This window comes from Biomphalaria glabrata, chromosome 4 (assembly GCF_947242115.1).
Source record: "Biomphalaria glabrata chromosome 4, xgBioGlab47.1, whole genome shotgun sequence".
Classification (NCBI taxonomy): Eukaryota; Metazoa; Mollusca; class Gastropoda; family Planorbidae; genus Biomphalaria; species Biomphalaria glabrata.
The window spans coordinates 31,128,490-31,150,526 of NC_074714.1; the positions used below are offsets into that span (position 1 = coordinate 31,128,490).

The 22,037-nt window shown below is 37.8% G+C and overlaps 2 protein-coding genes and 1 long non-coding RNA gene across 12 annotated transcripts in view; 2 read left to right on the forward strand and 1 right to left on the reverse strand.

The window, feature by feature from the left end:
* Positions 1-12,955, forward strand: part of LOC106057832 (serine-rich adhesin for platelets-like) — a 34,670-nt gene extending 21,715 nt beyond the window's left edge. The window contains exon 5 of the mRNA XM_056027881.1: positions 363-12,955. Within this exon, the coding sequence (XP_055883856.1) occupies positions 363-11,913 (11,551 nt within the window). The 3' untranslated portion in view covers positions 11,914-12,955. The remainder of the gene's footprint in view (positions 1-362) is intronic.
* Positions 1-13,640, reverse strand: part of LOC129926042 (uncharacterized) — a 31,836-nt gene extending 18,196 nt beyond the window's left edge. The window contains exon 1 of the long non-coding RNA XR_008777725.1: positions 13,554-13,640. This is a non-coding gene — a long non-coding RNA (uncharacterized LOC129926042). The remainder of the gene's footprint in view (positions 1-13,553) is intronic.
* LOC129926041 (uncharacterized) overlaps positions 13,622-22,037 on the forward strand; it is a 100,834-nt gene continuing 92,418 nt past the window's right edge. For 5 of the 10 annotated variants that reach the window (XM_056027885.1, XM_056027886.1, XM_056027884.1 and 2 more), the window contains exon 1: positions 13,645-13,752. The gene's annotated coding sequence lies outside the window, so the exon portion shown is untranslated. Of the gene's footprint in view, positions 13,753-22,037 lie in introns of all 10 variants that reach the window. The other 5 variants (XM_056027883.1, XM_056027882.1, XM_056027890.1 and 2 more) reach the window with 5 other exon arrangements.

Here is a 22,037-nt window from a genome sequence, read left to right on the forward strand (position 1 = left end):
TGAACAGACTTTTCCTAACTTGACCTCATTCTTCATCTCAACCTTCACCTCGCCCTTTCCCCTCTAAAGTTTTTTCTTCCTTTTTTAATTGGCTGCATTGAATTTTTTCAAGGTCACTTGAATACGTCACGGTATTTGCCCTTGACAACAATGTCTTTGAATTTTGACATTGTCACTTTCCACCTCTTCCCATCAGGGGACTATGTGCATGCTTTACGCGACAAATAAAACCGATTCTGTAAGAAGATCCGCAGTGAGTTTACGTTTCAGACCAACCAATTCTAACAGCCACGTGACTTATACAAAGACACTTTAACATTGCTTGATATAAGAATGTTTGTGAAGTTATTTGTCTGTTTCAGCCCAGGTCCGTCAGAAAAGAAACACGTAGCACATAGGAGACAACTGAACACAAGGAAAAGGCTGGGGAGACCAAGGTCAACCCTGTCCAACGATTGGGATCTAGAGGAGCCGTGTACTGGACACCGATCAGAAGTGGAAGAGACGGGGATTGACGGCCCTTACATGAGAAGATGTTCAGTGACAAGATCTACTTCAGTCAGCGATACAAATAAATCACTTGGACAAGAGGAATATGAGCCTAAGCGTACGCCTGAGCCGCGGGTTCGTTGCCATGACGACGAAGTGACGGAAGTGAACGCCACATTTGTTCGTAGCTTGCAAGTGAAAGTAAAAAGCAGAAAAAAGAATTGTTTGAAAATCAAACGTTTTAACGTGGACGTCCAGTCGGCCCAGTTACTCAGCTCTTTGTTGTGCTGTGATAAAAGCCCATCCCCTCAGAAAGCTGAACGCTCCAGTTTAAAAGAATTCTTAACAGAAACTCAAGTCTGCGAGCCGCGGAAACACAACAAATGCAGCCGCAATCCTTGTAAGTCTGAAGACTGCTTTCTGGTCACCTCTAGCTGTTGCCATGCCAACCAAGGAAGACACTTAAAACAGTTAATGTCTCATTTTTATGAAGATCTCGTCAATTTACCCGACAGGACGTGTCCGACTGGCGTCAACTTACCGGACATGACGTGTCCGACTGGCGTCAACTCGAACAAAAGTAACACAGTACTGACAGGTCCGTATAACGAGCCGCTAGCCCAGAGCTGTACACCTGAACAGATAGTTGCATGTCAAACAAAGAATCCGTGTCCAAGAAATAATGAGGCCAAGAACTGTAAAAAGACAAGGTCCCCTTGCAAGCCTGAGAAGTGTGACAAGCTTGAGAAAGACTTTGATGAGCTGAGATTTCCCTGCCCTGACGTAGATTGTTGTATGGGAGGAGTGTTACGACTGAAGAAACAAAGCAAGCTCAAAAGTAAGTCTCACTCATTTCATACATCTAACAACGATGAATCTGAAAAATCAAATGAACAAATGTCTGAAGATCTCACAGAATCCTCAAACAATGAAAACAATATTTACACAGCAGACATGGCAATGATTAAAAAGAAAACCAGGAAAAAGAATCGTTCCGGAAATAAAATGGAACTTTCTTATACCGGGCCAAATGGAAGTGCGCCTGGGTTGTCATTGTGTCAAAAATTTCTGATCTCTTCTACTGCAGCCTGTAATGTAACTGTGTCTCAGAATATTTCAACCAATCCAAACGCTCCATGTCCGAGTCCTTCCCTACAGGAAGCCACTTCTGCTCCTGTAGTCTATGGTATTTACGATTCACAGAAACAATTAAAAGGTCACCATCTGGTCTACAACATTCATGGCGGTGTTTCCGGCGACAATAAAAACATGCGCAAGAGAGAGAAAATTTCGTACGTCTGCTCTGATAGGAAGGTCAAATCTCGTCCTATAAGATCTAAACTGATTGGTAGGCAGTGCAGTAGACTTCATTGCAGCATCCTATCCCCATGTAATGGTTCACCTCTGAAGACTTCTCTAGATGATTGTGATCTTAGACAATGTACACGGCCAGAAAATGACCAAGAAATCAGTCCAGATTCTAATGTTTCAGTCTCTTCCAGTGAACACTGTTACACGTGCAGCGAACGAAACTCCAGGTGTTTCCAGTCTCCTGAACGTAGTAAGCCAATGTTTGAGTTTGGGCTGAGTCCATGCCAAGAACTGATCCATTGGGACTGTGGCAAGAAAAGAACAAAGGTTGGCGGAAAATGTTTGCATGAAAACAAGAAAGTGTGTTATGTGTCTAAATGTGGAAAGAAAACACACCATCGTTGTCCACACAAGTATAATTGTTGTCTAAAAGCCAAATGTTTAGGACCAAACTATGAATGTCGTCCATTGTTAACATGTTTGGAGCAAAGAATTGAGTGTGGTCAAATACCAGAGTGTTTGCAAAAAACATATGATTGTTGTCTAATGCCACCATGTTCAGATCAAACATATGATTGTTGTCTAATGCCACCATGTTCAGATCAAACATATGATTGTTGTCTAATGCCACCATGTTCAGATCAAACATATGATTGTTGTCTAATACCACCATGTTCAGATCAAACATATGATTGCTGTCCAGTGCCTGAATGTCCAATGCCAAAATGTTCAGATCAAACATATGATTGCCGTGCAGTACCTAAATGTCCAGTACCTAAGTGTTCAGATCAAACATATGATTGCCGTCCAATGCCTAAATGTTCAGATCAAACACATGATTGCCGCCCATTGCCTAAATGTTCAGATCAAACATATGATTGCCGTCCAATGCTTAAATGTTCAGATCAAACATATGATTGCCGTCCATTGCCTAAATGCTCAGATCAAAAATATGATTGCCGCCCATTGCCTAAATGTTCAGATCAAACATATGATTGCCGTCCAATGCCTAAATGCTCAGATCAAACATATGATTGCCGCCCATTGCCTAAATGCTCAGATCAAACATATGATTGCCGCCCATTGCCTAAATGCTCAGATCAAACATATGATTGCCGCCCATTGCCTAAATGTTCAGATCAAACATATGATTGCCGACCAATGCCTAAATGTTCAAATCAAACATATGATTGCCGCCCATTGCCTAAATGCTCAGATCAAACATATGATTGCCGCCCATTGCCTAAATGTTTAGATCAAACATATGATTGCCGTCCAATGCCTAAATGTTCAGATCAAACATATGATTGCAGTCCAATGCCTAAATGTTCAGATCAAACATATGATTGCCGCCCATTGCCTAAATGTTCAGATCAAACATATGATTGCCGTCCAATGCCTAAATGTTCAGATCAAACATATGATTGCAGTCCAATGCCTAAATGTTCAGATCAAACATATGATTGCCGTCCAATGCCTAAATGCTCAGATCAAACATATGATTGCCGCCCATTGCCTAAATTTTCAGATCAAACACATGCCGCTTTAGTACCTAAATGTTTACAGAAAGCTTATGATATTGAAGAAAAGCCGAAATGTTGCAAACCAACTTGTCAATCTTGTCCAATTTCAAACTATTCAGAACAAAATGTTTGCGGCACAAAATTGTCTAAACAAAATAACGTTTGCAACAAATATCCAACATTTTCAGAAAAATATAATAAATGCCCCCGCATACCAAAATATTCAGAAAAAAATGACGTCTGCAAACAAAATAAGATAAATTATGTACAGAATAATGAATGCTCCCAAACACTCAAATATTCAGAACTAAATGATTGTTGCCAAATTTCTAAATGCTATGAAGAAAACAAAGATTGCTGTCCGACACCAAAACTCGTAGGAGAAAATAATCTTTGCCATCAAACGTCAATGTACTTTGAACATCCAAATGATTGCCAACAAGTGCCAATGTATTCTGAACAAAGTAAAAATTGTTACCAAAGGTCTAAAAATTCAGAACGAAATAACCACAGAGAATGCCCTGTATATAAAACAACTTGCCAAGTAGACAAAGAATTGGAGGATTGCCATGTGTCTAGTCCAAGTAATCAGTATTGTCATGTGTATAGTCCAAGTAATCAGTATTGTCCTAGTCATATAAAGGAGAACATGACTGAAATGAATGCCAGAAAAACAAGTGGCACTAAAGAGTCAACAAGGACCTGCACAGCCAACTCTACACAAACTTTTCCCCGGAATAAATGCCATAGAAAACTCAAAGAAAGCAAACCGAAAGCATGTCACAGAGATGAAGGTGTTCATGTAAAGTCGAATTGTTTCGTTAAATCCAACATGTGCAAGACAGATAGCAGTGGCTATTTAAAAAGTCAAAGTGAAGATGAAAATGTCGTCTGCCAGAAGAAAGCTAAGGAAAACCTTGGTACTCAGAAGACTGAACCACGTGCTGAAGACTTCATTGAACCGTGCAATTTAACCAAGAAGTCATCCACAGCTAAACCCAAGTCTTACCAACAAAAGACATGCAAAGAAAGTTCAAATATTGAATGTGAGACTAGAAATGACCACACTAAGTCAATACCTAAAGTAATACCGTGTAAATCAGGAAAGATTTCCCCAAGTCAGGAAAAAGATGTCTGTCAAATGTGCCCCAGTACAGGTCACATGTCTCCGTGTGTGTGGGACGACATTTCCCCATGTGATGGAAACGATGAATCTGTAGTCATACGCAAACAAGATAAAGACGCAAAGCCTGAATCACGTGATCAGGTTAGATCGCGGGAAACCACGAAATCTGTAAAGTCTAAACGAAGAAAAAAGAGTTTGCCACAGTGCAAACAGATGAAACCAGAACCTAGGAAATCAGAAGACAAGGAAGAGATGAGTGAGACATCAAGTTCTAGCAGACACAACAGCAGCAGAGACACACAATCCTCTTCCACTAGTCAGAGTGATCACTACAAGAGTTCAACAACCAGCGATGAAAGTAAGAATGATAAAAAATCAACTTTCAATGATGAAAGTAATACAGATAAGAAATCAAATTCAACAAGAAAAACTCAAGCTGACAAGAAGCCATTATCTCTCTGCCAAAGAAAAGAAAAGAAATCCAAGTTAACCGATGAAAGTCAACAAATAAAGAAAGCAACATCAAAAAGTAAAAAAGATAAAAAATCAACTTCAGCTGATGATGTTTTTAAAGATAAATCAACTTCAATTAGTCGAAATAAAGATAAGAATTTAACTTCAGTTATTCCAAAGAATAAAGATAAGAACTCTGATGGTCAAAGTAAAGATAAGAACTCTGATGGTCAAAGTAAAGATAAGAAATCAACTAAAAAGGAAGGGACTAAGAGAGATAAGAAATCAGCCTCAGTCAGTCAAAGTAATACAGATAACAAAACAAGAGCAACAGATAACAAAACAAGAGCAACAGATAACAAAACAAGAGCAACAGATAACAAAACAAGAGCAACAGATAACATTAAAAAAGACGGCCAATCAGATTCTCTTAGTCAAGATAAGAAATCTCTTTCAAAGGACGACAGTAATAAAACCAAAAAGTCGTCAAGCAGTCAAAGTGATGAAGCAGTAAAGTCAGTTTCCAAAAGTCAAAGTGATGAAGCAGTAAAGTCAGTTTCCAAAAGTCAAACCGAGGATACTGTCAGTTCTTCAAGCGATGACAGTGAACTGGCAATCAAGCCCTATCTCAGCAGCCAAAGTGACAACACCATGACATCGTCTTCAAGCAGCCAAAGTGATAACGCCGTGAAATCTACATCTTCCCATGAATCAACTAAACAAGTTCTGGAAAATGAAGACAGTCAGGAGACTGATTCTGCATGTGCTTGGCGGTGTAATTCACTTAAACGCAACAACACAAGCAATTCCTTCCCTAATGCCAGTTTTAGCCAGTTCAGTTGCCAAACTAACAACAGTTCTGAAGTTGCAGGCAACACTGATGTCCTTGTCAATAGCCAAAAGGTAGGAAGCGACTGTAGAAAGTCTAGATATCACAAAGTCACAAAAAAGAAGTCAAGCTATTTCAGAACCATGCCATCCGATCAAAAATTTCGATGCAACAGTTCCAGCCAAAAACACAAAAAATTAAAATTTATGTACAGACACCCTAACCGTGTAAAATCCAAATGGCCTGATTGCAGGAGTTTGAATCCTCGAAGAAATACTGCAATGCTCTACCTCGCTGAGACCAAAAGCACACCACAAACAGACTGCTATCAAATAAAAGAAACACCAAGCTTTGAAAAGCTTAATAAACCAAGCCGTGAAGACTACGAACAAAGCAAGCGAACATCAAAATGTGAAGCCCAAGCTAAACCTTGCAATGAGAGGCAAGAGACATCTAGCACCAAGTCAAAATGTCTACGTCTAAAGCAGCCAGTTCAATCCACGAAACATGACTCTGTTAGAGGAATGAAACAAGATAGTGATTGTTCGAACATCAGCTGCAATTCTATGCAATGTTCGTTTAGTTATCAAACTTTGTTGAACTATTGGCAAACTATGTGCTCCCAGCAAGAACAGACTATCTCCGACATTAAACATTCCCAGGAGAACGAAAAAATATCTCAACACGTTGGCAGCAAAAAGTCGAACAAAACTGAAACTAGAAAACAAAGTAACAAGAAACCGTCAAGTTTGAAAAGTACATCTTATTATATTATAGACAGTAGTAGTAAAAACATAGACAGTTGCAGCCAAAACTTGAGTCCTAATAATTCCCAATCATATTCATCTTCTTTAGAGACTCCTACAATACTTTATTCTACAAGCGATGCCTACAATTGTCCAGCATGTAGCCATCTAACTAACCAATCATTTCCCAACAACATTTATGTTTGGGATAAGTCTAAACTTTCTTCTCCAACCCATCAGGATTGTCTATCTCGTAATGAAGGTTGGAATCAAACACTGAAGTTAGATTCAGATGAAAGAGCAATACCGAGGGATAACTTGGGTCCTGAACACTTTGAAACTAAGATACAAACCTCTCAATTGAAATCTTCCAAAACCAACATTCCAAACCTAGAGAGAGTAAGAAACGTTGTATTAGCTGATAGCCATTCCAGCAACATCCAGCAAAGTTTAGGTCACAGCCCAATCCAAAAGAAATGTACATCTTCCTCTCCTGGTTGTGACTTGCCCAGCTGCAGCACTGAATTAGATCAGACACACACTTTTTCTAAGCGCCAATCGCGACATCAAAGAAACGTGAAAGCGCCATGTTACAAATGTTCTAATGGAAAAGAACTCAAGATGCTTTCATCTCATAGCTGTGCTCAATGTAGAAAACAGACATCTCCATGTCACAGCTGTGCCAGACAAACGAAACAGCTGTCGCCCTGTCGTAGTTGTGTTTATGTAAATCAGGCCTCTAGTTGTCAATCGAGTGTTTCTCAAGTTAAATACGCGTCTCCGTGTCGCAGTTGTGTAAATGGTAAACAAACCTGCCAGCTGTCTCCGTGTCGCAGCTGTGGAAACGATAAACAAGCCAGCCAGCTGCCTCCGTGTCGCAGATGTGTATATGATAAACAAACCAGCCAGCTGTCTCCGTGTCGTAGCTGTGGGAATAATAAACAAACCAGCCATCTGTCTCAATGTCGCAGCTGTGTAGAAGGTAAAAAAAACAGCCAGCTGTCTCCATGTCGCAGCTGTGGAAATAATAAACAAACCAACCAGCTTTCTGCATGTCGCAGCTGTGTGAATGCAAGGAAATGTGCAAAGATACAATCTGAAAAGTGTATATGTCCTAGCTATGAATGTCAAGCTGACAGTCCCATGACATCTCCAGTTGACATTCATGGTGACCAAAATCATGTGATCTCTATGCCTCCATGTCGCGACTGTAGACATTCAACTCGAAAACGCAAAAACAACAAAAAGCCTACTATTAAAACCTGTAAAAGAAAAACTAATGATTTAGATAATTCATTCCCATGCATGTGCTGTACTTTGCCTTTAGAAGAAAGATTTCACACCAAACCATCATCACAATGTCGGTCTCATTGCAAGCCATCGAAATCAGCTGTCAAAGAAAACAAGACCACTTTGTCAATGGTTCTATCTCCCAAGACTTTGTCAGAGCATAAACTCTCTTCACATCCTTCATCTCCTACTGAACAAACGCGTTCTTCATTTTGTATCGAACCAACAAATCTAGTCACTCTGGAGCAGACTTGGAAGTGTCAACAAAGAAAGTTTTCTAGTCAGATCTCAATGTCGAATGAAAGGCTGAATACCAGACATTTGAACGAACCTAGAACAACTATAGACTCTTTAAGTTACGCTAAGGATATAACAGGAGAATTCGCTAAATATGTTTCTCGTACAGCAGATGAAACAACAAAATCTGGGATCACAGATGAGCCCAATGTTTGCCTGCCACCATTAGAAGACAACAAAATGGTTGGACCTGAGTTGTTGGCCGTGTCTCAAAGTTCAATACACAAGACAACTCAGGAGATCTCTAAAGGTCAAGGGGACTTACTGCTTCAAGATAAGTCCAGTTATTTACAAAACTGGTTCAACATTTTAAATCTTCCAGCACAGAACAGACAGTGTGTCTCTCTTTATTCATCCTCTTCCTGCTTGCAGGCTACCCATGTTACCAGCCCGAGCACTTTGTCTCTCTGCTCCCATTCGGCACGTCTTTCTTCATCCACTTTGTCCACTAACTGCCCCATCTGCCCCAAAACCTGTGCAGGTGAAACTACTCGAGATGGAGCCACTGATTCCTGCAAACACGAACACACGCACGAAACGTTGTACTGGGACAATCCACGTGATTTAGATGAATCCAAAACAAAACTAATGGAAAGTCTTTCGGTTTCTAAATCTGTAAGTGATGAGATCGAGGTGATCTCTCTTGGTGAAGAGTGGAATCAGCATTGTGGAAGTAATTCTGCTAAATCAGAAGAGTGTCAGTCTCAGAACTGTTCTTATCCTCCCATCAGTCCTCTACAAGAAGCAGTTCCGGTATTGGAGAGTTCACATAGAAGTCTAGATGTAAAAATTCAGACAAGAAGTCATTCTTCCTTTGTTAGTTCCACAGAACGACCTAGCTATAGAGCAAGATCCCCAGACAGGACTCACAAGCTACATAAAACAAACCTGCTCTCTTGTACACGCAAACACACTCATTCATTCGCGACACTACCCCAACCTCCTAGCCCATCCATGAACCAGTCTTTGTCTGCTGTCTCTCACAGATTTGGAGACAAAACTGACGTGGACAAAACTGGCGTGGACAAAACTGGCGTGGACAAAAGACAAAGCTTTTTATGTCAGCCTTCACCCAATCAAAGAAAACGTCTATCAAGTTCATTTCTGATTTCAATAAAGAGACCAGAAGTATCATCGGTTGCTCCTTCTAAATGTAACATGCCACAGTTTCTTAGCCAATCTCGTAGATCTAGAAATAGTTGTCAACGACGTAAGCATTGTAGTTCTCCAATGGTCCAAACATCTGCCAATGTTACTGTGACAAATCAGTCAAAAGCACTCAAGTCTTCTTTGACTAGATCTGTGTTCAACATTCAAAGTCCTAGTTTACTGGAAAAAAAGTATTCAACACTTAATGGTAGAAGTCACTTTTCAAGAGACAATACTTCCAGGTCGAACCTTGAACCTTTTGGACAGAGTACTAATCTAGGGATCAGTCGTATCAGTGCTGAACTAAAGGCCAAACTTTTGTCACCATGTGAACATTCAAAAATGTCAATCAACTCAAATCACTCAAAGGAAAATGACATGAAATATTTAGAAACTTGTAGCGAAGAAGAATTTTGGAGATATTTGTATAGAGTTAAAAAACGAATTCCTACTGAGCACTGGACAGATACTGATCTATATTTGAAGAAACATAGAACAAATTTCCATGAAAAGATAAAAACAGAAGGTGTCAGATGTAGTCTATCGCATTGGATATGTCACCTAGCCAAACCAAGAGAGCAAGACACTTTTTTAGTTCACAATGTTGATATCAATCAAGAGAAAGTTTCCACTGACTGCATTGAACAGACAACTGAAAGTGCATCTCTTCATCACACTCAATACACTCAGTGTCAGGAATGTTCTTTTCATAGACAGCTGCCTAGATGTCAGAGAGATGACATATGTCCCAGCACAGAGACTAGTCATGAAACTAAAATCAGAACTCAATGTCCCAGTACAGAGACTGGTCGTGAAAGTAAAAGCAGAACTCAATGTCCCAGTACAGAGACTGGTCGTGAAAGTAAAAGCAGAACTCAATGTCCTGCACCAAGAAAAGAAACAAATTATTGTCAGTGTTGTCTGGCTCATAAACGAAGCCCACCAACTCGCATCTCTATTCACATCAACACAGATACAAAGAGACCATGTCAACTCACTCGAGATGCTTCTATTACTTTCCATGAACGAAACAAGATACAGAAGACATCGCAGAAAAGCCGTACAAACTCAAACCTCAATTTCGTGGGTTTTTCGAGGAAATCTTCTGCTGGCGTTACTGATTTTCCTGACACTTCAGCAGAAATGAAGGCAAACTTACTATTTTTAAGTAAGTTGTTTAAACATCATGTTTCTGAATGTTCAGGACACCAAAAAGTCAGAAAAAACAAAATTCACCAAAATATGTTTCAAGCCAAGCACAAGAAAACAAGTTTTTTAAATGTACAAACTAATCGACCATCAGATTCTGGCAGTGAAATATCCTTCAGCTCTAATGACTTTCAAAGTCATACGAATAGAGCAGGACAACAGAGAGATCATCTTTGCATTCATCAGAAACCAAAATCTAATTCAAAGATTAGGGGACAAAAAAAGAATAAAAACATCGATTCTGAACATGATCGGGATATATTTGAAAGCAAACGAAACATAGTGCCACATACGAACATAACAGGCACATCACGTGACCCCATGAATACATTATCCAGGAAGCATTGTGGGATAGCAGGTCAAAGTGTCACTAGGAGTGAGTTCGTGGATTGTTTGGATGAGGCGCTGAGGAATGTCAAGAAACAATGTGTACGTCCTACTCTATGGGACACAAGATTCTCAGAACCTCTCGATGCTTCAACGTGGAGACACAGGGAGGCGGAAATAACGGATCTCTTTGGAGAAATGTTTACATCACACGAACCAAAAGTTGCTGACGAATCCACTAGTCATTATCCTGATACAACAAAACATTCAGTATGTAAGCAAGCATCTACTCATGATCATCACTGCCTCAGTCCCAGCTCTACTGACCATCACTATCTCAGTCCCAGCTCTACTGACCATCACTATCTCAGTCCCAGCTCTACTGACCATCACTATCTCAGTCCCAGCTGTACTGACCATCACTATCTCAGTCCCAGCGCTACTGACCATCACTATCTCAGTCCCAGCTCTACTGACCATCACTATCTCAGTCCCAGCGCTACTGACCATCACTATCTCAGTCCCAGCGCTACTGACCATCACTATCTCAGTCCCAGCTCTACTGACCATCACTATCTCAGTCCCAGCGCTACTGACCATCACTATCTCAGTCCCAGCTCTACGGAAACATCTTTGAGCTTAAGTTTCTGTTCAAATGCCCAAAGTGCCAATGCTATCAGATCATTGTGTGCACGGACAAGTAGTGCCTTCAAGTATCCCAAAGATAACCGAATCATCAAATCTCACGCTCCACTGGATCCGACCAAGTATCGAAGTACTTTAAAGAATTGTGAACTAATTGATTCAGAACTAAATAATCTCAAGATGAAGTCGACATTGAAACAGAAGTTAATTGCGCGGGCATGTCAGGAAAACTTCAAAAGTAACCTAAAAAATAAAAATAATTTCTCTTGTCTGGAAGCAGACGTCAATGTACATTTCAATAGGAGAAAATCTTGTACGCCACTTATTTCAAAACGTCCGCGCAGTTCAAGACTACAATTTCTGCTGACGTCTCCACCGGCTACGACTCCAGCACCAAACTCTTTACCAACGAATCCATCTAGTTCTGTGATTTTTACAGACCTCATTTCTACTAAGGTCAAGAATGTTCCAGTAGCGATATACAGAGACACATATGGAACCTTTGAAAGGAGAAGATAACTTGCCGTCTGCTGTCTGTTTACCTTCATAAAGCTGATCAACTTTTCCCTATTTAAATTATTTTCCGGACTCAAAAACTGATTTACTTTCTGTGACTCTAATGCATTGTCAAACTAAATAGCGAGCAACGAACAAATCTAAAGAGTTTGTTTGATATTTCAAGAAATGTAAAGAGTTCATTTAATTTATATCAAAAGTGTTGATTTAATATCAAAAATATTGATTTAATAACCAAATAATTCATTTAAAGAGTTGATTTAATATATTAAGCAGTATAAAGAGCTCATTTTATTCTGGTGGGACCGCCTCTGAGTTTGTGTGATAACACAAACTCTATTTGTGATCTTGTGGTTTTTCGTGTGGGCTGGGCTAATGAAAGTTTTTTTTTCCTAGTGTAGTTTGCTGTTGAGGTACACATTAATATAACTAAGAGATTCGGTGTAAAAAAAAATACATGTGTTTCCTGTTCAGTGGACAGTATATCAATAAGTCTATGTGTTGACCAGAGGAAATGTTTACCTAGTGGATATCATTTGAATGAGTTCTGCTGACAATTGGCGAATGTTTGCAATTCTCGCCTACAAATAGAAAACAAAACTGTCCTCAGAAACCAAAACAAAGTACTCAGTTTGCTGGAGGACAACTCTTGTCCAATACAGTTTGGGTTTTAAGATACAGCAAAAGTTTCACGTTTCTTATTCATACAAATAGTTTAAATTAGATTTATTTTTATATCAATAATTATGCGATTGTTCCCCCTGAGACCATATCAAGACAAAAATAGATATTGGTTTACTATTCTTCTTATTAGCTTGCACACGTTTCATCGGTAGAACCCAAAACCTGGAACCTAGACAGGATTTTGAAAACGGCTCTAAAGATCTTCCTAGAAATTTGACAGTTTCTATCTTTGGAACCAAAAAATGACTAATTACTACTCAGGTTTGACCGTAATCGTAACCAGCGATTTTTTTTTTCGGGCGGGTTAGGGAGGAAAAAGTGGAGCGGGTTACATTTTTTAAAAATAAAAATCAATCCTTCATTAGTTATTTGTTTAAAATCAATCTTTCGTTAGTTATTCATTTGTTTTTAAAATCAATCTTTCGTTAGTTATTCATTTGTTTTTAAAATCAATCTTTCGTTAGTTATTCATTTGTTTTTAAAATCAATCTTTCGTTAGTTATTCATTTGTTCTTTCAAATCAATCTTTCGTTACTTAGTTATTAGAGCCAAGTTATCACTTTTGTGCCTATTTTAAAATGAAGGAATCTGTTTAGGTCAAGTTAATACAATGTTATATACTAAGAACAGTCTAAAAGTACAGTTATGATCTATAGGTCAGATGATGTTAAGGTCTGAGGACCACGGTTAACAAAGGTGTCATGTGGCAAGCAGAACGACCAACCGCCTTTACCTTTCCCCAACTAACGTCAGGTACCCTGTAGATCCAGATATTTGAAATCCCTGTCTTGATCAGGATTCGAACCCGGGACAACTCGGTTAGGAAGTCTAGAACTTAACCACTCAGCCACCGCGCCTCTTATAGACAAAGAAACACAGCGGAACATTTGTCAAAAGTTGAGGGTCAACGTGTTCAATGAGCAGAAGTCTGGTTGATGACACACGACACTGACACTTACCTGGTTTCTTCACTAATGGCCGAATTCCTGTCACTTCTTACCCCCCCCCCACATACACACAAGTGACAGTTTGAAAGTGTCTCAGCCAGCAGTGGGACTATTCTTAGGATAGAAGTGAATGAACTTGAGAGCTGTGTAGAGGAATAGTTTGGAATTGGATGAGTTCTTTTTTCATAGTTTACTTGCATTAAGTTAGAAGGTAAATAGTCTATCTATCTATCTATCTATCTATCTATCTATCTATCTATCTATCTATCTATCTATCTATCTATATCTATCTATCTATCTATCTATCTATCTATCTATCTATCTATCTATCTATCTATCTATCTATCTATCTATCTATCTATCTATCTATCTATCTATTTATCTATCTATCTATCTATCTATCTATCTATCTATCTATCTATCTATCTATCTATTTATCTATCTATCTATCTATCTATCTATCTATCTATCTATCTATCTATCTATCTATCTATCCATTTATCTATCTATCTATGTCTGTCTGTCTGTCTATCTCATGGGCGTAGCCAGGTGGGGTTCTTGGGGTTCAACCCCCCCCCTCCGAAATGAAATCCCCCCTTGGGGGGGGGGGGGGATCCAAATTTAGTGACTGATTTTTTGCTTTGATTTTGTTAATTTAGGTGAGATTTTAATTCTAAACTATCACTTGCCCTAGCACAGCAAACGAGGTTTTGAGTTTAAAACCCCATACTAGGGGTTTTTGATTTGAAACCCCTGCCAAGGGGGTTTTGAGTTTAAAACCCCCTACTAAGGGGGTTTGAGTTTAAAAACCCCTACCAGGGGGGTTTGAGTTTAAAACCCCCCCATACCAGGGGTTTTCGCGTTTTAATTCCTCTCTTCTATGAAACAAAACAAAAAAAATGCAAACGACAATCCCCCAAATTTCACGAGCACAGTTAAGGAAGATTTTGATTTTTAAACTCCCTCCAAAATTTATGATTAACCCCCTTTTTCAATATGAAAAAAGAAAATTACTCACTCAAATTCAATGAGCGTAGCCAAAGGGGTTTTGAGTTAACCCCCACACCCTCTTCAGTAGTGTTTGAAGCTAAAAAAATACCTCTTCAATACCCGGTATAAAAAAAACGCAAATTACCCACTAAAAATGTTATGAGCGTAGCTAAATGGGTTTTGACTCAGTTTTGAGTTTAAATCCCCCTTCAGCGGGATTTGAAGGTAAAAAATACCTCTTTAATATTAAAAATAATGCAAATTATACACTCAACATGTTATGAGTGTATTCAAAGGGGCTTTGAGTTTAAATTCCCCTCCAGTGGAGTTTGAAGCTAAAATTTACATCTTCAATATAAGAAAAAAGAAAATTACACACCCAGAAATCTATGAGCGTTGCCAAAAGGAGTTTTGAGTTTAAACCCCCCTTCAGAGTGATTTGATGCTAAAAAATACATCTTCAATATAAAAAAAAGCAAATTACACACTAAAATTATTTGAGCGTAGCCAAGACAATTGGGGGTTTTGAGTTTAAATCCCTCTCCTACAGATGGCTTTTTTTAAAGTTTAAAACCCCTCCAGATGGTTTTGAGTTTAAAATCCCCCTACAGAACGTTTTGAGGTGAAAAACCTCTATCTTCAATATTATTCTAAAGCAAACTACAGTTACTAAATTCTATGACCGTAGCTAAATAGGGTTTTGAATTTAAAGAAAACAACACAACTCCAGAGAAGTTTTAGTTTAAAACCCCCAACAGATGATTTTGACGATAAAACTTCCCTTTTCGATATAAAATCTAAAGCAAACTATAGTCACTTAATTCCAAGAGCGTATTCAAGATATGTTAAATATTTTTACCTGTGGCGAGGCTCAATTAATAAAGTGCATTGAATTGAAAAACACTCAATGTGACTCAACAAAGATGGCTAAGACAGATTTTAGGAGTCAGTTATAGAGATCGGGTCTAAATCAAGGAAATCCTATGCCGAACTGGGAGTCGACCCATTAGTAAGATTGTGACAGAGCGTCGCATGAGGTTTGCTGGACATGTTCACCGACAAAATGAATTACACATAAGAAGAGTTGCGATGACATCCTAGTACAACTTGGCGCCACACATTCATGGAGGTCCCGGAGCAGGTGGGAAGAGGCTTCAGACATTACCAGTGACATTTTTATGAAAACAGCTTGATGGCAAATGCGTCGAACGGCGCGGGAGGATCTAATGTAGTAAGAATAGCACATTAGGTTTTTGAAATAAAACTTTTTAATAGCATTAAAATGCACTGTAGATACCTCAGAATATGCATTTTGTTGGCTTTCAATATCAGAAATAGTGCTTGCGCTCCCCCAGACCCCATTCCTGGCAATGGCGCGGAGTCTACAATTTTCCCACTAACTCCAGGAAGAGCCTATTCTAGGGCACAATAAGCGTCTTCCGAAAGAATGATGGGTCAGAATGTAATAAAGATTATATACACACACACATACATACATATAAATATATTTTGTTCGCGAACGGGGGGGGGGGAGAGAGAAAAAATCCTCCCAACCCCCCCCCCCGCCCGAAAACAAATCCTGGCTACGCCCATGGTCTATCTAATATATCTATGTCTATCTATCTATCAATCTATCTATCTATCAATCTATCTATCTATCTATCTATCTATCTATCTATCTATCTATCTATCTATCTATCTATCTATCTATCTATCTATCTATCTATCTATCTATCTATCTTTCTATCTATCTATGTCTGTCTGTCTATGTGTCTATCTATCTAGCTATCTATCAAATTTTTTTATGCTTTTCTTGTTAATAATGTAATAATAACGTTTTTCTAAGTCTATTCCATGAATTAACAATAAGTTATTCCTGCAACTCTGAGCTAAACATTCAAAGTACTACGAGTGTAATCCCAGAGAGAAATGGCCTAGTTGGAGATTGTCTTAAATACAGACTGAAGACATTGACACAAGGTTCTCGTAACTTGAAATCAAATATTGACCTAGAATGTATCAACAGCTTGGTCACTTGGCATGAAATAGTCCATAGAGTAGACACGGTTTATTAAGATGTCCTTAAGTTGTCCTTAGATCATACTGCACAGTGCACACTTGGGAGTAAGGTGTCCTAAAGTCCTTTAATCAGAATACACACATGGGAGCTAGGTGTCTTGAATAGGACTATGCAGAAATAGCATTATGTGAAAGGTTAACTGTTCTAAAGATTGAAATACATGATCAAGTAGCCATAACACAAGCCTACTAGGCGCTATGGTAACAACCTAGATGTTAATAGAGATCGATATATATTTATATGGGTCACTGCAAAAATAAAACGTGAAATAATCAAATCATTAAATAAGAACAATCTGGTATAAACTTTGTCACGTGTAAATTATGAGTGAGTCTGGTGTAGTACTCTTTGTACACTTTGGTTTCTTATAGCTATTTTGTTATTTGTTTGGTGTATTGCACAAATTGTAAGACAAATTTCCATACGGACAATAAAGATTATTATTATTATTATTATATTGTATATAAATACAGGGCTTTTTCTGACGGTAGGCACCGGTACGGCGTACCGGCACCTTTTTCAATGTGGGGAAAATTATTACATTTTTAGCGGCCCCCGTAAGGGAAAAAGCCGCTATTAGGTTTGTGCAAAATGTCCGTCTGTCCGTCTGTCCGTCTGTCACACTCAGATCTCGAAAACTAGAAGAGATATGAAAAATATTATTTCATCATTAAATGCGGCTTGAAAAGTTTAGGTGCAACGGCTACTTTTGGTTTTCTAAAAGCAAACCGTTTAATTTATAAAATTAATTATGCAAGCGATTTTTTCATAAAAATACACCAATTCTAAAACAATTACGTAAATGTAAGGGAGGCAATGTTACAATATGCTAACAAAGATGGACAATTTTTGTGTATTTTCAGTATCACTAAGTTAAATATATTTTTAAAAATGTACAGGAAATGTTTACAACAAATATAAATAATAGTTAAAGATTTTTTTTCTGGTCAACTAGCTGCTAAAATTAAAAGAAAACATTTCTGTTTGTTTATAAAGGCTAATAATGCATTTTGTATGTAAATATCACGCACATTTTTTTTAATGGACTTTTTATGCAGCGATTTTCGTGCAGTAGCGTAACGTTGCTACATGAACAGGTGCTAAACCAATTCCTTAAACTTTTTTTAAAAAATCAGATTTTATTTATTTTTTGTTTAGTGCCCCCATCCGAATGAAAGAAGATTATTTTTGTGCGTTTTGTCTGTTGGTCGGTCTGTCCGTCACGATTAGATTAAAAAAACTAGAACTCTAAAAGCTATTGAAAATCTGATTTACACTTTAATGTTCCTCCCATAACATCTCAATAGTTTTAAGTATCTAAAAATTGATTGTTCCGGATTTTTTTGTGCAAAACTAATCAACCCCAACAAATGTTTGTTTGCTCTTCTAATTTATATTACATTCAATTTCCATGCTTAAACGTTGCAAAAACACATTATCAATAATATGTTGTTCCGTTTTTATGTAAATAGCATATTAATGCTAAATCAAAATCTCTATACTGACTTATATTTCATTAAGTGTAAAAATGTTCCGGATATTGTTTTATAAAACATGAATTATGCCTAATGATTGTTTGAAATCGCATAATTTACTAATATTACACTTATATTTTGATTGACAATGCGTCACTATTATTTGGTTATCAATATCAAATTGTTCCGTATTTTCATCTTTAAACAAATTTTAAAAATATCGACAATAGGTTGTTCAGGGCTTTAAAAAAAGTAATTTACTAGAATTGATTACTGAAAATTACTTTTTAGACATTTAATTTTTTTGCTAAAACATAACATGGAAGTTTTGTAATCGATAAAGAAAGTTCCGGATTTTGTTTCTTACAAATCGTCGCCAGAAATTTCCGAATTTATTTAAAAATCTACTAACGCCAAATAATTGTTTGAACTCCCTCTTCTAATTAATAAACAAATAATCTTCTCATTTACGAAATAATGTTTTTACGGATTTTTATGAAAAATATTTTAACTCACTACTCTCTTACAGTACATTTAAATTTCTACCTAAAACATTAAAAAGTCTAATTATCGTTAATATTATGTTCCGATTTTTAAGGAAAACAGAATCCAAACACCAAAGTAAGGTATGAAAATCTCTCCACATGGCTGTAGTACATCTAATTTTTATACGAGACCATCCAAAAAATTTACTTAACGGTATTTCATTTATCTGAAATTCTCTTTTTCTTTTACTATTTTGACAAACATCCGGAACAATCTATTATATAAACTTTTCAATTGTATTCATACCTAAAAAGTATTGCGATGTTTTGAAACGTAGAATAAAGGTTAATCAATTTTTAATAACTTTTAGTTGTTGTTTTTTTTATATCAAGATGACGGACAGTCCGACTGACAGACAAAACGCAAAAACAATGCGGCTTTGATCCTTTTTAAATAAATTCTATTAGAACTCATTGCACCAATGTCTATGAACCCTCGTTAAATATCTCGTGTAAATAAAGACATTTTTTTATGGTACCGGTACTAGCCTATTGTGAGGTAATGGAATTTTTTTTCTTTGACGTCATATGAATGACTCTTTAAATGTAATGTTAAAAGAACGCACTCGGTGCACCAATGTCTATTAACCCTCGAAAAATTGCTTGTATTAATTAAAACATATTTTAGTCTAACTAAGCCGTGTGACGTAGTGTTTTTTTTTCCTTTGACGTCATATGGAATGAATTCTTTAAAAGAAATGCTAAAAGAACGCACTCGGTGCACCAATGTCTATGAACACTCGATAAATGGCTCGTAATGATGAAGGCGATTTTTATTCTAGCTAGGCCGTGTGACGTAGTGTTTTTTTTTCCTTTGACGTCATATGGAATGAATTATTTAAATGAAATGCTCAAAGAACGCACTCGGTGCACCAATGTCTATGAACACTCGATAAATGGCTCGTAATGATGAAGGCGATTTTTATACTAGCTAGGCCGTGTGACGTAGTGTTTTTTTTCCTTTGACTTCATATGGAATGAATTCTTTAAATGAAATGCTTAAAGAACGCACTCGGTGCACCAAAGTCTGTGAACACTCGATAAATGGCTCGTATCAATGAAGGCGATTTTTAGTCTAGCTAGGCCGTGTGACGTAGTGTTTTTTTTTTCTCTGACGTTATATGGAATTAATTCTTCAAATGAAATGAAAAAAGAACTCGGTATAGTAATGTTTATTAAGCCTCGTTATGTGACTCACGTTTAAAAAAGGAATGATATCTTGATTTGGATCTAATCTAGATTTTTTAAACTAGATCTAGATTTTTATTACAGTATATCTAGATCTGGATTTATATTCTAATTAAAATTATTTTAGAGTCTATATCTAGAATTTCTAGATCTAGTTTAGACTAAAATAGACTAGATTAAGATGTAGAATTTCAATTTCTAAACTTAAAGTGTAAAAAAAAAGTGTAGATTTTCATTTCCAAACGTTTTGATCAATATTGTAATGTTTTAATATACTAAAACTAATCTACTATTTTTTATTTAATTTATATTTAAATTTACGGCAAATGAATCTTTGACCATCGGATGGCTGCCTGGTCGTGCGGTTTGCGCGCTGGACTGTCGTTCAGATTTATGGATGGTCCAGGGTTCAAACCCTGCCCGCTCCCATCCCCCGTCGTCCTGCGGGAGGTTTGGACTAGGAAGTAATTATCTTCAACTCTGAAGGAACATCCGAAATATGTAAAACATTTTACATCAAAATTAAATCACCTCTTGAATATTATTTGCGAATATGCAGATCCGACAGGGATCCGACTTCGACGGGGGCCGCCTCTGAGTTTGTGTAACACAAACTCTCTTTGTAATCTTGTCTTATTTTCTTTCAATAATTGCTTTCCTAAAAGTATAAGATAAAATAGTTTTAAGTAAAATTATTAAATAAAACTTTGAAACATTTAATTTCTTCCAGTCAACATTTTTTTTCTTTACAAGAGCCCGTTTGGGCCCCTATTGGTCGTGGACTCGGCCGCAATTAACCCCGTTTGGGCCCCTATTGGTCGTGGACTCGGCCGCAATGAACCCCGTTTGGGCCCCTATTGGTCGTGGACTCGGCCGCAATGAACCCCGTTTGGGCCCCTATTTGTCATGGACTCGGCCGCAATGAACCCCGTTTGGGCCCCTATTTGTCATGGACTCGGCCGCAATGAACCCCGTTTGGGCCCCTATTGGTCGTGGTTGTGTACTGGGTCGCAATTAACCCCGTTTGGGCCCCTAATGAACCCCATGGCTTCTACGCCACTGAGTTGATAGATTTCTATTGTCAGTCATTCTGTGTCAGTCATTGATTGTGTGTCAGTCTTTGATTGTGTGTAAGTCATTGATTGTGTGTACGGGGTGGAAAGAGGAAGAGAATCGGTTTTTCAAACACATGACACATTAAATCCAGTAGTTTCCCCTTTCTTTGACCTCTTTGTTCGATCTATTTATAGTTTCAATACAGCTGCAGCTGATATCGTAATTCAATGCATATTTAAAACGATTTTATTTCCATGTGTTTCTACCGTAGAGCTGATGATGCTTTATGTTTTGCTTGAATGAATGATAAGACGCGTTTAAAATGGTATTCATCGAAAAATAGCTGAAACAGATGCTAGATTTGTTGTAAAGATGCTAATGCAAGACACTATCGTCATCGCAAAAGAGAAAGTTCTTAGCTACATCTCCCACAGTGTTCCATGAAGCTCTGAGAGTTCTGTTGTCAATGAATCTGATATTGCACTAGAGATGCGTGTGCTCAATTTTGTCAGTATGACCTGCTGGGTTTCACTTGTATGACTTCAGTTCTGTATAAGTTGTGAATAAAGATTAGCATCGTTAGGCAATGAATAAAATGTATGACATTTTACTACCTCTATCATTACCCCTTCACATATCTATCATTCATTACTTCACATATCTACCAATCATTACTTTACATGTGTATCATTACTTTCCGTAATATCTCTATGATTACCTTCCTTCAAATCTCTAACATTACAGTTAAGTACATGTCTTTTATTACCTTTTTGTAAATGTATATCATTACTTTCTAGTACTCATTGGCAGTGCCGGCCCTACAGATTGCGGGGCCCTTTGCGTAACGGATTGCGCGGGGCCCAATGTGGGTAGGGATAAGAATAAAACGTGAAAATCTTAATTAATTATTATTATTATATGCTTTGAGTGGATGAATACCTCCCAGCTAGAAAACTAGTGGATGGTTGGAGATGCAGCAGACTATTAAGATGCAGTCTTTTATGCACCATGCCACAAGACTATCTGACCGACAAAACATTCAACGTTTTCATCCCCTTCCCCCTTGGTGTCGCCCAACGACTCCAGACATACGTTTGAAACTAGTAGACCCTAATACCACTAAGCTTAGTCGTTCATCTAACGACCTTCACATTCTAGCACT